This window comes from Salmo salar, chromosome 04, assembly GCF_965601325.2.
Source record: "Salmo salar chromosome 04, fSalSal1, whole genome shotgun sequence".
Taxonomy (NCBI): Eukaryota; Metazoa; Chordata; class Actinopteri; order Salmoniformes; family Salmonidae; genus Salmo; species Salmo salar.
This window is the reverse complement of record NC_138294.1, coordinates 46,785,026-46,799,337: the sequence shown is the minus strand read 5'-3', so window position 1 is coordinate 46,799,337 and position 14,312 is coordinate 46,785,026. Positions and strand designations below refer to the sequence as shown.

Sequence of the window (14,312 nt, the reverse complement as noted above, 5' to 3'; positions counted from 1 at the left end):
AACAGACGAAACGCCCAATGCTGCCTACCATCACGTGTTTTTATGACAGATCACCTGATTTGTACTTCCGGCTTCAGTGTGACGCTTCCGTATAATAACAACGGATGTGACGCGTGGCTAAATGTAAATACAGAGCGTACTGTGTTCTGCATTGAATACCACGTACAATTTCCAGAGCTAACGAATAATAAATTGTTTTAAAAATATGGATAATTCTGGGAAAGAGAAGGAGGCTTTGGCTCTCATCGCTGAGGCTGATAAAAAGATGAAATCCTCACGAGGATTTGGGGCGTTGTTCGGGTATGTGCCTAATAAGTTTAGCTATCCTAGTTAGCTTGTTTACTTGAATTGTATTAGCTAGCTACTACTAATTCAGATCCCCATCCCATAAGTATTTTAATATCAAAGTATGGACCTACGAAAATACTCACCTAAGAATAACTATATATAAGGTGACGATAACGTTGGCTAGCTAGTTATGCTACACCAAATTGTGAGCGACAGGGACTATTCAGTCAAATATTCCCTTTTCATCTAACCTGGCTATATCGAATTTTTGCCTTGTTCGTTCATTGCCATGCCAAACATGTTTGGTATTGATATGTAGTATTCGTAAGATCTAAACAGCATTATCTGTGTATTTCTCTAGAGGTTCATCCCGGAAATATGAGGAAGCGTGTGACATGTATGTGAGGGCAGCAAACATGTTCAAAATGGCTAAAAATTGGAGTGGTAAGATTTGGTTCGAGTTTTATAGTGGACATTTAGAACAAGAGGGATTGTGTTGGATGCAACCAACCTAATATTGGTTCACATTTTGTTCCAGCTGCTGGCAATGCATTCTCCCAAGCAGCGCACCTCCATCTGCAGATGGACAACAAACTTGATGGAGCCATCAATTTACTTAATGCAGGCAATGCGTTCAAAAAAGCAGACCCACAAGGTACATCGCATTTTACTAAAGAGATTACAATTGCATTATCAAAATTATAGTTGGGTTTATGGAACAGACATTAAATATAAATTGTATTATGTCGTTCAAGGGTTGAACAATGTGTGCCGCTGTATATGCCCTATTACAGTGGTCACCAACCTTTTCTGAGTCAAGATCACTTTCTGAGTCAAAATGCATGCCGCAATCGACCACTTTGATTGTTTTATTAACATGACTTAAAGAATGTAAACCTATGCAACAATAACCAATTAAAAACAGTACTGTAGCAATGAGGTTTGTGCAGTAAGCTATAGGCCCAATACATTATCACCACATACTGGCTTTGCTTGAATTTACCTGCCAATGCATTGTTGTTTGGGACATTAAAAATATATATATATTTCAAAGTTTGAGGTAGGCTGTATAATCACACCAGTAATAGATCTATTGTTGTATTACTTGTGAGGCACAGCTGAGTGAGCATGCATTTAAATAATTTGCTTTTTATTTTACTGGGCTGATGGTGCCTGCATCTGATGGTCAGTCTCAGCGGAGGGAGAGAGCAGCAGACTGAGGGTCCGTCTCTCAACATCCCTCCACTCTCCCTTTCCTCCACTGACCAAAAGGGGACACCGTCTTCCAGTTGATGGCAAAACTCGAGTCGCACCGCATTATTTCTGCCTCATGCACAAATTCATGTTGTTACTCCAATAAACAGAGAAAATGAAATATTCCTTGATATTAAAAAAGACCCAAGCCACTAATAATAACAACTCCGCAAGCCTATACATACACTTGCCTACTTATTCATTACTGCTGCACTGCTTGTTGTAGCGCTGAGTGTAAATAGAAAGGAAGTGTATTTTATGGCTTATAAAAGTGTTGAATATAAAGTGTTGACAGTGCTGAGTAAGAACTTAAACATGAACTCACTCATAAAAACAACAGTTCTTTGCTGTATTCGTTGACAGTCTCTAGTCATGTTTTTAAACGTTTTGAAATCTCACAGTATAAATTTTGTGGTAGATTTCTTCTATGTCTGCTACGTTACTGCAGACTCGGTCATCTGAGCAATCTGATTGGCCATGGGTGGCATAGTGCACTTGATTTCCTCTCCAGGCCCACCGGAAAGGCAGAGTTTGTACCTTCAGACACATGAAATGGCAACAGTTTGCTTATCTGGCGCGAAGGGCAGCTGAATTGGCTGCACCTACCACCAACAGCCCGAGACTCATAAAAAAATAAAATAGGAACACAAGGCTTTATCATTGGGTTTTTTACAGAAATGTTTGGTGATCGACCGGTTGGTGACCACTGCCCTATAAGAATCCTACACTGAAGATCCAAGGTAAACAGTGATTCCTGTGTGACTTTGATTCCATTTGAATGTACTTTTCATCTCCACAGAGGCCATCAACTGCCTGAACCAAGCCATTGAAATTTACACAGACATGGTGAGAAGCTAGGAGTATTTCTGTATTTACTACACAGTGTAACAAATAACTACATCTCAAGCCTGCTCAATGCTCGTAAAATTGTGCCTAGTGTTCAGGAGCACTAGCTGTATGGTGTTGATGATTATTATTATTTAACCTCTTCTGGTCTGCAGGGCCGTTTCACCATTGCAGCCAAACACCACATATCTATTGCTGAGATCTACGAGAGTGAGCTGTTAGACGTTGATAAGGTAAGTTATCAGAGCCTTATAGAGTGTTGTATCCTGTAATGTACTGTTTTTTAAATTTTTTTTTTTTTTTTTTTTAGATCTTTCACATATTTCAGTCCTTTGATATTAATGAGAGGCCATGACTAGTAAATGTGCATCTTTAATCCACAGGCCATTGCTCACTATGAACAGGCAGCAGATTACTACAAAGGGGAGGAGTCAAACAGGTGTTTCAATGTTCTGGCATAAACTCTTATGGTTTTACTGGTCTATTCCATCCCACTTTTCATACATTTATTTTAGTGTTGTGTAAATGTCTTTTGAACTGATTATTTTCCTGCCAATCTAATTGTAGTGCTGCAAATAAGTGCCTTTTGAAAGTGGCCACCTATGCTGCCCAACTGGAACAGTACCAAAAAGCCATTGAAATTTATGAACAGGTGTGTATTTACATATGTATGTGTATTAAATGACCAACTAACTGCTATAGTGGGCTTTCCCAATTATCCTTTTATGAGTTTGTTTTGTGTGATGCTTAGATCGGAACATATGCAATGGACAGCGTCCTGTTGAAGTATGGTGCTAAAGATCACTTCTTCAAAGCAGCTCTGTGTCACTTCTGTGTGGACATGCTTAATGCAAGGGTGAGTCTTTATATTCCTCATACCTACACATCAACGCTTTGCCTCTATGTAGTAGTTTTGACTTTGCTCTGATCTCTTGTCTACCGTCAGCTGTCTGTACAGAGATATGAGGAAATGTTCCCAGCCTTCTCAGACGCTAGAGAATGCAAACTGGTTAAGGTAGGTCTATTATTAAATCATGGGTCACTATGTTTGTGTTTTGCATTTCTGCCTTATTTTCTAAGTTAAACATCTCTTTGAATGGCTTTAAATCTGAGTGGATATAAAAGCAAACATGACACATTTAATGAGGGATAAGTATTGTGCTGCTGTAATTTTAACAGAAACTTCTAGATGCATATGAGGAACATGATGTGGATGCATTCACTGATGCGGTAGGTTTTTCTCATGCCATTCCATAATGACAGAATTGCATGTTTAAATGATGTTTGTCCATTAAACCAGTTGTTCTCTAACAGGTTAAAGACTTTGACTCCATCTCAAGATTGGATCAGTGGAACACCACTATGTTACTTCGGATCAAGAAACAAATACAGGATGATGAGAGCGACCTTCGCTAATCCTTCCCTCTGCTAATCCATCAGAACACTCCCGGAAGTGTACCGCTATATATCACGTCAAATTCCTGAATAACTTTCCATTTTTCTCTCTGGCTGGTCTCATCCTTTAATCACAGGCATTGAACCCTTTAAATTAGTGTTTCCTGTCTATCCACTTATCAATCTCTCATGTGTTGTCAAGCAATAAAGGTCCTGGCCCAGACCCAAAGATAAACTACTGGCAAAATCCTGTGTAGAATAGCACCAGGTAGATAAAGAAGTGTAGCTATCCCATCCAAATAAGATGGATAATTACCTGAGACTAAACATTGTCGTAGTTTATTACTTGTCATGTGTTGTTTTCTGTCACAGTAACTCCACGTCACATGCTTTTAGGTAATGTACGTCCTGGACGTTTCCAGAGGCAACATTATATAGTAGTGGAACATACTGTCATGGACTGGTTTGTTAAAGTGTTTCAGTCATAAAATGTCAAGGCTTCTAATTTACCTTTTTGAAGTATGTTGGGCATTGCTCAATGCTGCTCTTGTTTTACACAATAGGAAAGTCGTCAGCCAAAGAAGTTTTTGTTGGGCATCTTATATTGGGTTTAGACTTTGGAAGAGATGGTACACATTTTTCAACTCTGGAGAAAAGTATACATTATTTCAGAGGAGTCTGCTAGCAGCCATTCCCTTTTTAATCATTATTTATTGATCTCTTAAATGTTAACACGTTGAATTTTGATGTATTATTATACAATAGATACTATTTCTATGTTGTCATTCCAAAGGAAATCGCTTTAAATTCCCACACAGGGAGATGGATTTACCTCAGTGCTATGGGTAGAACTAAGATGATTCCTAGCAGCCTGCCCATGCGCATGAAGGTGGTAGCTTATTACGATCTTGCACTTAACCATTTTTATTTATTTCCCATCTTGATTATTCTTTGATTAAACATTTTGTTTTAAATGATAAAATTATCTTGTGGCTTGATTTAATAAGAGGTAATGCGTAGTATACAGTTGAAGTCGGAAGTTTACATACACTTAGGTTGGAGTCATTAAAACTCATTTTTCAACCACTCCACAAATTTCTTGTTAACAAACTATAGTTTTGGCAAGTCAGTTAGGACCTCTACTTTGTACATGACACAAGTCATTTTTCCAACAATTGTTTACAGACAGATTATTTCACTTATAATTCACTGTATCACAATTCCAGTGAGTCAGAAGTTTACATACACTAAGTTGACTGCCTTTAAACAGCTTGGAAAATTCCAGAAAATGATGTCATGGCTTTAGAAGCTTCTGATAGGCTAATTGACATCAATTGAGTCAATTGGAGTTGTACCTGTGGATGTATTTCAAGGCTGACCTTCAAACTCAGTGCCTCTTTGCATGACATCATGGGAAAATCAAAAGAAATCATCTAAGACCTCAGAAAAAATTGTAGACCTCCACAAGTCTGGTTCATCCTTGGGAGCAATTTCCAAACACCTGAAGATACCATGTTCATCTGTATAAACAATAGTACGCAAGTATAAGCACCATGGGACCGCGCAGCCGTCATACCGCTCAGGAAGGAGATGCGTTTTGTCTCCTAGAGATGAACGTACATTGGTGCTTAAAGTGCAAATCAATCCCAGAACAACAGCAAAGGACCTTGTGAAGATACTGGATGAAACAGGTACAAAAGTATCTATAGCCACAGTAAAACAAGTCCTATATCGACATAACCTGAAAGGCCGCTCAGCAAGGAAGAAACCACTGCTCCAAAACTGCCATAAAAAAGCCAGACTATGGTTTGCAACTGCACATGGGTACAAAGATAATTATTTTTGGAGAAATGTCCTCTGGTCTGATGAAATAAAAATATAACTGTTTGGCCATAATGACCATCGTTATGTTTGGAGGAAAAAGGGGGAGGCTTGCAAGCCGAAGTACACCATCCCAACCGTGAAGCACGGAGGTGGCAGCATCATGTTGTGGGGGTGCTTTGCTGTAGGAGGCACGGGTGCACTTCACAAAATAGATGGCATCCTGAGGAAGGAAAATTATAAAGATATGTTGAAGCAAAATCTCAAGACATCAGTCAGGAAGTTAAAGCTTGGTCGCAAATGGGTCTTCCAAATGGACAATGATCCCAAGCATACTTCCAAAGTTGTGGAAAATGGTTTAAGGACAACAAAGTCAAGGTATTGGAGTGGCCATCACAAAGCCCTGACCTCATCCTATAGAAAATTTGTGGGCAGAACTGAAAAAGCGTGTGCGAGCAAGGAGGCCTACAAACCTGACTCAGTTACACCAGCTCTGTCAGGAGGAATGGGCCAAAATTCACCCAACTTATTGTGGGAAGCTTGTGAAAGGCTACCCGAAACGTTTGACCCAAGTTAAACAATTTAAAGGCAATCGTACCAAAAACTAATTGAGTGTATGTAACCTTGTGACCCACTAGGTATGTGATGAAAGAAATAAAAGCTGAATTACATAATTCTCTCTACTATTATTCTGACATTTCACATTCTTAAAATAAACTGGTGATCCTGACTGACATAAGACAGGGAATTTTTACTAGGATGTCAGGAATTGTGGTGTCAGGAATTAAATGTCAAGAATTGTGAAAAACTGAGTTTAAATGTATTTGGCTAAGGTGTATGTAAACTTCCGACTTCAACCATGTACATTACACATTAGTCAAACATCTGTATTACAGAGCAACAGATTAAACAGAAGGATGATGATAGTTAATGATCCTGATTCACAGGGTTAGCAGATTCAACAAATAATAAAATGTTTTACCTATTACGTTACATTGCCATGCATTCCATGTTTTTTGTTAATGCAAAATGAATACAAAATCTGTCTCTCTTATTCTCTACCTTGTTTCTGTCATGCTCTTTTATGGTTATAGAGATATACAGTTCCAGTCAAAAGTTTGGACACACATACTCATTGAAGGGGTTTTCTTTATTTTTACTATAGTAAAATAATAATGAAGACATCAAAACTATGAAATAACACATATGGAATCATGTAGTAACCAAAAAAGTGTTCAAAGTCGTCACCCTTTGCCCTGATGACAGCTTTGCACTCTTGGTATTCTCTCAGCCAGCTTCACCTGGAATGCTTTCCCAACAGTCTTGAAGGAGTTCCCACATATGCTAAGCACTTGTTGGCTGCTTTTCCTTCACTCTACGGTCCAACTCATCCCAAACCATCTCAATTGGGTTGAGGTCGGGTGATTGTGGAGGCCAGGTCATCTGATGCAGCACTCCAGTACTCTCCTTGGTCAAATAGTCATCGTCCTGTTTAAAAACAAATGATAGTCCCACTAAGCGCAAACAAGATTGGATGGCGTATTGCTGCAGAATGCTGTTGCAGCCATGCTGGTTGGACTCATCAGGCCAAAGGAAAGGTTTCCACTGGTCTAATGTCCATTGCTCGTGTTTATTGGCCCAAGCAAGTCTCGTCTTCTTATTGGTGTCCTTTAGTAGTGGTTTCTTTGCAGAAATTCAACCAAAGGCCCGATTCACGCAGTCTCCTCTGAACAGTTGATGTTGAGATGTGTCTGTTACTTGAACTCTAAAGCATTTATTTGGGCTGCAATTTCTGAGGCTGGTACCTCTAATGAACTTATCCTCTGCAGCAGAGGTAACTCTGGGTATTCCTTTCCTGTGGCAGTCCTCATGAGAGCCAGTTTCATCATAGCGCTTGATTGCATTTTGCGACTGCACTTGAAGAAACTTTCAAAGTTCTTGAAGTTTTCCTGATTGATGGACTGTCATTTCCTGAATGATGGACTGTCATTTCTCTTTGCTTATTTGTTCTTTCCATAATATGTATTTGGTCTTTTACCAAATATGGCTATCTTCTGTATACCACCCCTACCTTGTCACAACACAACTGATTGACTCAAAGAAGGAAAGACATTCCATAAATTAACTTTTAAGAAGGCACACCTGTTAATTGAAATGCATTCCAGATGACTACCTCATGAAGCTGGTTGAGAGAATGCCAGGAGTGTGCAAAGCTGTCATCAAGGCAAAGGGTGACTACTTTGAAGAATCTCAAATATAAAATATATTTTGATTCGTTTAACACTTGTTTGGTTACTACATGATTCCATATGTGTTATTTCATAGTTTTGATGTCTTCACTATTATTCTACAATGTAGAAAATAGCAAAAATAAAGAAAAACCCTGGAATGAGTAGGTGTGTCCAAACTTTTGACTGGTACTGTATATACATATTGAAGGCTCACCCCACATGTTCTGACATGGCCAATTAAGGACAGGAGCAATTACTGAGGTATTGAGTTACTTGTCTGCTTCATGTGGAAAGTAATAAACAGTGAAGTCTGCCTTGCCAACACATCTATGGCCTGATGTCTAAAAAAGTATGTAAATTAAATGCACAAATATTGTTTAATTAAAACCTGGTATTGGGGTGGGACACTGTTGGAGCGTGGTGGGTGAGGGTGGGTTCGATTTGGGAGGGGATCAGTGTGTGTTTTCCTCTCTACCTGTTTGTCTGTATAATCTTTAAAAAATGACTACAAAAAAAAACATGTACAAGCACTGTTCTCTCAGTGGACATTGCTGTACGAATTGTTTTATTTGTTCTTAATAAATTAAGGGCTCTATTTAATCTATTGCTGAAGCGTTACAGATTCCGCAGTAGAAATGTAAAGGTAATTTTGAGCCGACAGATGCGGCATTTGCTATGAATGCAGTCTCAGCTAAAGCCGGAACATTGCTTTTAAATGTCTATCACGCTGTAAAGCTGAAATTTGCGACGTGGATTGAATGGAGCCCTAGGGCTTTAGTCAACAGTAAATGTTGCCTATTTTGTAATGTAGTGTTTGTTAACTACAAAGTAATCTTTAAACATCCTCTTCTTCCTCCTCCTCTTCGTCTTCACCCAGGCCCTCTGTCTCTTCTTGGGCAGCCCTCTGCTCCTCCAGGGTTGCTTTCAGGGCCTGCTCTTCTTCCAGACTGGGGTCCAGGGACTCTGTGATCTCTGGCCCACTGGGGTATTCTCTCTGGGGCATTGTTGGAACAGTTGGGATGTACCCTTCCCCTGCAAATTTCAGGCCCCAGCCAATGTAGATGTTCTCAAACTTCCTAAATTAGGAAACAACAAAAAACAGATTTATTTGATTGGGGATATTGTCTGTATCCCACAGTTATAATAATATATAATACATTACCCCTACAAAGTTCTCAAAATAAATAAATGACACTCAATCTTACTTTCCACTGGCATAAGTATAAGCCCCTGGCCAGAGGTTTGAGCGCAGCACTGCAATAGCAAACTGAGGGATGAGGGTGGAGGACATCTTGGAGCTCCAGGGAGGGGTGTTGGTAGTCTCTGAAACGCAAACACATCATGCAGTTGAAATGAGTTTAACACATAGGGAGGAATGTTCATAATAGACATGCCACCAGCGTGGAGTGAAAATGTAGGCCAACCAACAGACTGAGAACAGACCAATGATTATATATGAATGGACAAAGCCATCGCTCACGTGACACCATTCATTCCTATGTGAAGACTCAATAGCGCATTGAAGCCAAATGAAGTTGGTTAAGATGGCGTCTCATGGAGACATAAAATGCGCAGTTTGAGCTGAAAAAGGCTATAAGGATACGCCTGACACCCAAGCTGATATTTAATGTCAGAATTGATCAAGATTAGGTTAGGGTCTGGGTTAAGGGTTTGGTTAAGGTTTCGTCTAGTCGGTCATAGCCGCGGGAAGTAGGGGTCCTGAGGGTGCTGCAGCAACCCCTGATAAATTGTAATGACAAAAATATATATAATTTAAAAAAAATCTAACTAGGCCTTTTTTCAACTAAATCAGTGAACTAGGCCTTTATTATTCCTGGTGACAGCACTCTATGAGCAGGTCATTATTTTCCCTCAATCCCCCCTCCCTCGCCCGTTGGCGGATATTTCTCGACAGCACCCCCAAACCATGTAGTCGGTGTAAGCGTCAGCTGTGTCCTTATCGCAGAGTTTCTCAACCCAAAGACAAAACATTGTCTTCTGGGAACGCTTGCGAAGCAGACTTAGCAGACCAGGGTTTGGCGTTTGAGAGGTCAATGAGAGAAGTGAAAAATTCTTCCTTAGTTGTGAATTTTCTCGAAATCTAAAGGCACAACCTAGATTTGAGCCAATGTCATATGTATTTGAACATGTTATTACTCCAACCTTGTGAAAGTGACACGCTGACACCTTTTTATTTTCATCAAAAATGAGTGCCTTTGATTTGACGGCTTGCACATTCTGTGTGAGATGACCACTAGACCCAATGACGTTTTTCTAGCTAGCCAACGTCGCCATGACATCGCCTACAAGTTTGATCAGGGATTTCTATTGGAGAAGCAGTTTAAGCCTACCTTCATACTGTACTGTCTTTGCTTATGGTCTCTTCTGTTTGGAGCTACTCCAGGAAGTGACGTTGCAGGCTAGCTCAGTGCTGCCCCCTCTCATTGAGTACCTCAAGTTGAAGGCCGACCGGGGTACTGCAGGCTTCCATTAACTAAATTATCGTTATAACTTCTTCTCTGTGCGATTTTAAAATAATCGGTTCAAGGATATACATCTGGTGTTATTAGAAGCAATTATTGGTACCATGATGGTCACGAAGATTGACATACACACATACACGAAGATTGACATATTTCCATTCACTATAATGTGGATCCTGTTTTGTGCAAACAATGCCTTCAGTACCGCGGTCGGACTTTAACTTCCGTGGCTTCAATGAGAGGGGGCAGTTGTTCTCCGCTGGAATAGACTGACCTGCATCCTCAGAGAGTGGAGTGAGGAGGGGAGGCCCCACCTCTGGATCAGGCTCATCAGGCTCCTCCTCCTTCTCCTCTTCATCTGCTTCCTCCTCAAAGTCATCCTCAGGCTTGTCAGCCAGGTTCACCCACACACAGCGACCCTAGGAGAGGCCATGTGATCATTTTCAGGGCACAAAAAAAATGGGTTAAAAATGGCTTATCAGAATCACATTAGAAAAGGAATTTGTTTGAGTGTTACCTGTTGAAGGATGTGCTGGACATGATGCACCCAGGTGGATAGAGATTCTGCCATTTCAGGAACAGGAATTCCCTCAAAGTCAGAATTCTCTTCAAAGCTGTCTCGGGCTCCCTCCTCTTCCTCCTCACCTTCCTCCTCTGCAAACTGATAGAATCCGAGGGGACTGACCTGTGTGCCGGCAGAGATGCGAGCAATTTGGGCTCGCAAATAGTTGGCCTCATTGCCAGGAAAAGGAGGATAGCTGATGATGGGGGCATCCAGTCTCCCTGTGAAGAATTTGCGGATGTGGCGTGCGGCTGTGATCTGGGTGGGAGTGACAGTGGGCAGCTTCACCCAGGGAAGGCCAGGCTCTCTGCACACAAAGTAAGTAAACTTGTTCACACCTGTGCGATTCTCCTCCTTTGGCACCACAGGCGGGGGCTTGAAGGTGGATCTTGGGAGCGTATCAATCTAAAATGCAAAGTCATCATAAACTTTTCATACAAGAAGAAACGTAATATGAAAGCAACATACAGTAAGACAGTCATTTTTTCAGTAACTCACCACTTCCACCACATCAGCTTCCTCATCATCATCCCGAGGTTCTCCATCTCTTTCCTCATCTTCCACTGTTTCCTCATTACCCTCTTCCTCCTCTTCCCCCTCTCTGTACTCGCACTCAGCAACAAGATAGTTGCCCTCTGTGCCCAGGATTTTGCCCCAAAGTCGGCAGCGCACTAGCGGTTGGGAATCCACCAGCTGCTTGAGTGCCAGGAAGACCCTCAGCATCTCCTCTCTACCCAGTCCCACTCCAGCCTGCTCCAGGAAGAAGCCAAGCTCACTCACATTGGGGAGCGGTGTTTCTACCTATTGAGATAATGAAATAATTATTGATTACACTATACAACTTGCTCATTCATTCCCCAAATCAGTCTTGGTAAAGTGAATGTGCAAGGACCTGGGTCATTTCTTCTCTTACCAGTTCCTCCTCTTGTTCTCCATCATCACCCCCTCTGCGTGAAAACAGTAACCTCTGCTGCTCAGCCAGGAGCTGTGCAGCCGTTGCCAGTGGCATGTCTCTCAAGGTGCTCTGCTTGTCCTGCAGCAATTCCTGCTTCACCTCACGGCTCATGTCTTCAATTATGTCAACCACATTTTCTGGACGCTCATCCATCACCTTGGTCAGTAATCGTGAAAGATGGTCATAGCTGAAAAGGTTGGAGAACAATGTCATACTCACTTTACTAGCACGCTACCTTCACTATCCACTATGGCAATCATACAAATACTCACAGGTTGAGATTGCTTTTTGTACTATTCTTGAGCATGAAGGCCTTGAAGCAGATCGCCGTGTGCTCCCGTTGGTTGTTCAGTGCTCCCTCTGACATTTTTCTTGCGTTCCTAACAACTCAACAACAAAAAACGGTCCTGTGGTGAAAACAGATTGCTAACACCCAATACGCACCAGTATCGTGGTTAAGTTTAGGTTGTTTATCAACACTTTTCCAAAACGTTAAAACTTCCAAAATCGGGGGTATGCTAGCTATCCGAGTTCTTGTTCTTCACCAGTAAAAAAAAACGACAAGAGCAGCCCGTTGCTATAGGGTAAACAATACTGTTGCTGTGCTCGTGATACTTTGCTATGCATAGAACGTCCATCAAGCGGGAGCACATCCGTCACCCCCTGGCACTGCTGACCTGCAAAACTCTCAAACGGATCCTTAGCTTACCCTCACTAAACCCTTAACCCTGACCAATTCTGAAATTAAATGTCAGTTCGCAGGTCAGGTGTGTCTGTATAGCCTTTCCCTCCCAAAACAGTCTTGAAAAGTTAAATGACTTGCAGGCATTCTCAATCAAAAACCGTAAGTAAAGGTTGAATTCACCGTCCACCTTTGACAGAGAGCTGATCTATACGTTGTTTGTTTCAAATTGGCCACAATTAAAAGACATGGGAAAAATATAACAAACAAAAAGCTGTTTTCTTTTTTTCTCATGACAGAGGACTTTCAAAAGAAAAATCTATTACATTTTGGTAAATATTTTTCCCACTAGATTGCCCCAGTGCATCAGGCAATTTCGACAAATACGAAACTAAGGACACATAACATAGATATTTTGAGATGAACAAGAATCAGTGTCTACTTTAAATAGGTTCATGGTGTTAAGAGCCAGTACAAATAGAGGTGCAGTCACAATTTTGCAATTGTTCATCCTCAGTTTATAATATTGTTCTTTACGCCCTTCCTCAGATGGAGCATAATTCTGCATTTCCTGTGCCAGTCTCAGCTTCTGTGGTACTGTCTTTCGATGACCACTTTTAATTGGTTAGTGACATCTGAAGGATCCGTAGGTGTCTCCTTCATTGGCTCCCACTGTCTCTATAGTGTCCGGAGTGGGATTTTCTTCCACTACTGACAAATCCACCTGGTAGAAACATAATTGATTTGAGTTATATTATATACCATCTATCTACAGTATATCTAATAATATTTCAGGATGGCTTTTATGAGTGTCATTTTGAGGGGATACCCATAGTGACTGTAGATTATTCTGCTCGTTATCGGTTGCAAGATACCAGTTGTGTCATTAAAGCTATACCTTTTCAAAACTTTCACATGAATACAACCAGCCAGTGTACAAGAGACAAAAAATGACCTGCAAAATTATGTCAGCAGTTTCCTTTCGTCTAGCGGGGGCTGCTTCTCCTTCCTCCATGGGCTCCTCTTCCTCTTTTGTATTTGGCACAAACTGCTGGACTGGTAGCACTGGCTCTTTCAGTGGTGCTGAAAAAGGTTCTGCTTGTACCGGATGGGGTGCGAAGGTTGCAACAGGTGGGATTGTTGCAATCAACCTGGTCTCAGAGCATTTCGTATTATTCTGTACGTAAATTCGATACATTTTTGTATGATATGTAACGTTTCATATGGTATGCATTCATCTGTGATGTCCATCACCTATTTCGTATGATATGTTACGGATTCCAATTTGTATTATATGTTATGAATTTGCGAAACGTATAATATGTTACGAATTAGCAAACGTATGATATGTTACGAATTCTAGCTTTGTGGGTAACGTTAGCTAGCTAACTAACATTAGCTAGGCTAGTGGTTAGGGTTACGTTTAGGAGTTAGGTTAAAGGGTTAAGGTTAGGGGAAGGGTTAGTTAACATTATAAGTAGTTGCAAAGTAGGTAAAAAGTAGTTCAAAAGTGGCTAATTAGCTAAAATGCTAAAGTTTTCCATGATGAGATTTGAACTCGCAACCTTTGGGTTGCTAGATATTTGCCTTTTATGCCCACCTGTCCAAGATTCGAACTTGTAACCTTTGGGTTGCTAGACATTCACATATTACGCCCAACTGTCCAAAACAACCCAACCCAACCCGACTCACCCAAACCACCCACCCTACTTTCGTTTTTGGTTTAAGTAACCATCTGTCTTATGTAGCCATACCAAACGTAACATATCATACTGATTTGAACAGCCAGATTTAC

General features: G+C 40.9%; 2 protein-coding genes across 2 annotated transcripts; one reads left to right on the top strand and one right to left on the bottom strand.

Annotated features, from left to right (window-relative positions):
• The first annotated feature begins 131 nt into the window (after positions 1-131).
• On the top strand, positions 132-4,015 carry snaa (Alpha-soluble NSF attachment protein). The gene is given in 11 exon segments (NM_001141047.1): positions 132-300; positions 650-732; positions 827-943; positions 2,342-2,388; positions 2,544-2,621; positions 2,772-2,827; positions 2,956-3,040; positions 3,140-3,244; positions 3,335-3,403; positions 3,568-3,618; positions 3,703-4,015. Coding segments are annotated over 11 exon segments (888 nt in total). The 5' UTR covers positions 132-205; the 3' UTR covers positions 3,805-4,015.
• Positions 4,016-6,477: 2,462 nt separating this feature from the next.
• On the bottom strand, positions 6,478-12,430 carry LOC106603090 (radial spoke head protein 4 homolog A). Its single transcript, XM_014196284.3, has 7 exons — positions 12,108-12,430; positions 11,794-12,022; positions 11,379-11,681; positions 10,836-11,285; positions 10,593-10,737; positions 9,041-9,158; positions 6,478-8,911 (listed from the first exon to the last, which is right to left on the bottom strand). Exons 1-7 carry the CDS (start codon positions 12,200-12,202, stop codon positions 8,671-8,673), a joined length of 1,581 nt encoding a protein of 526 aa, XP_014051759.1. The 5' UTR covers positions 12,203-12,430; the 3' UTR covers positions 6,478-8,670.
• Positions 12,431-14,312: the final 1,882 nt, after the last annotated feature.

Bases quoted from the DNA above. Each gene is read 5' to 3' on its own strand.
- LOC106603090 (XM_014196284.3), bottom strand. From the start codon at position 12,202: ATGTCAGAGGGAGCACTGAACAACCAACGGGAGCACACGGCGATCTGC. The intron at 9,159-10,592 runs GTCAGTCTATTC...TTTGCGTTTCAG, and splicing joins TCCACTCTCTGAGGATGCAG to AGACTACCAACACCCCTCCC. The intron at 8,912-9,040 runs GTAAGATTGAGT...TTCCTAATTTAG, and splicing joins TATACTTATGCCAGTGGAAA to GAAGTTTGAGAACATCTACA.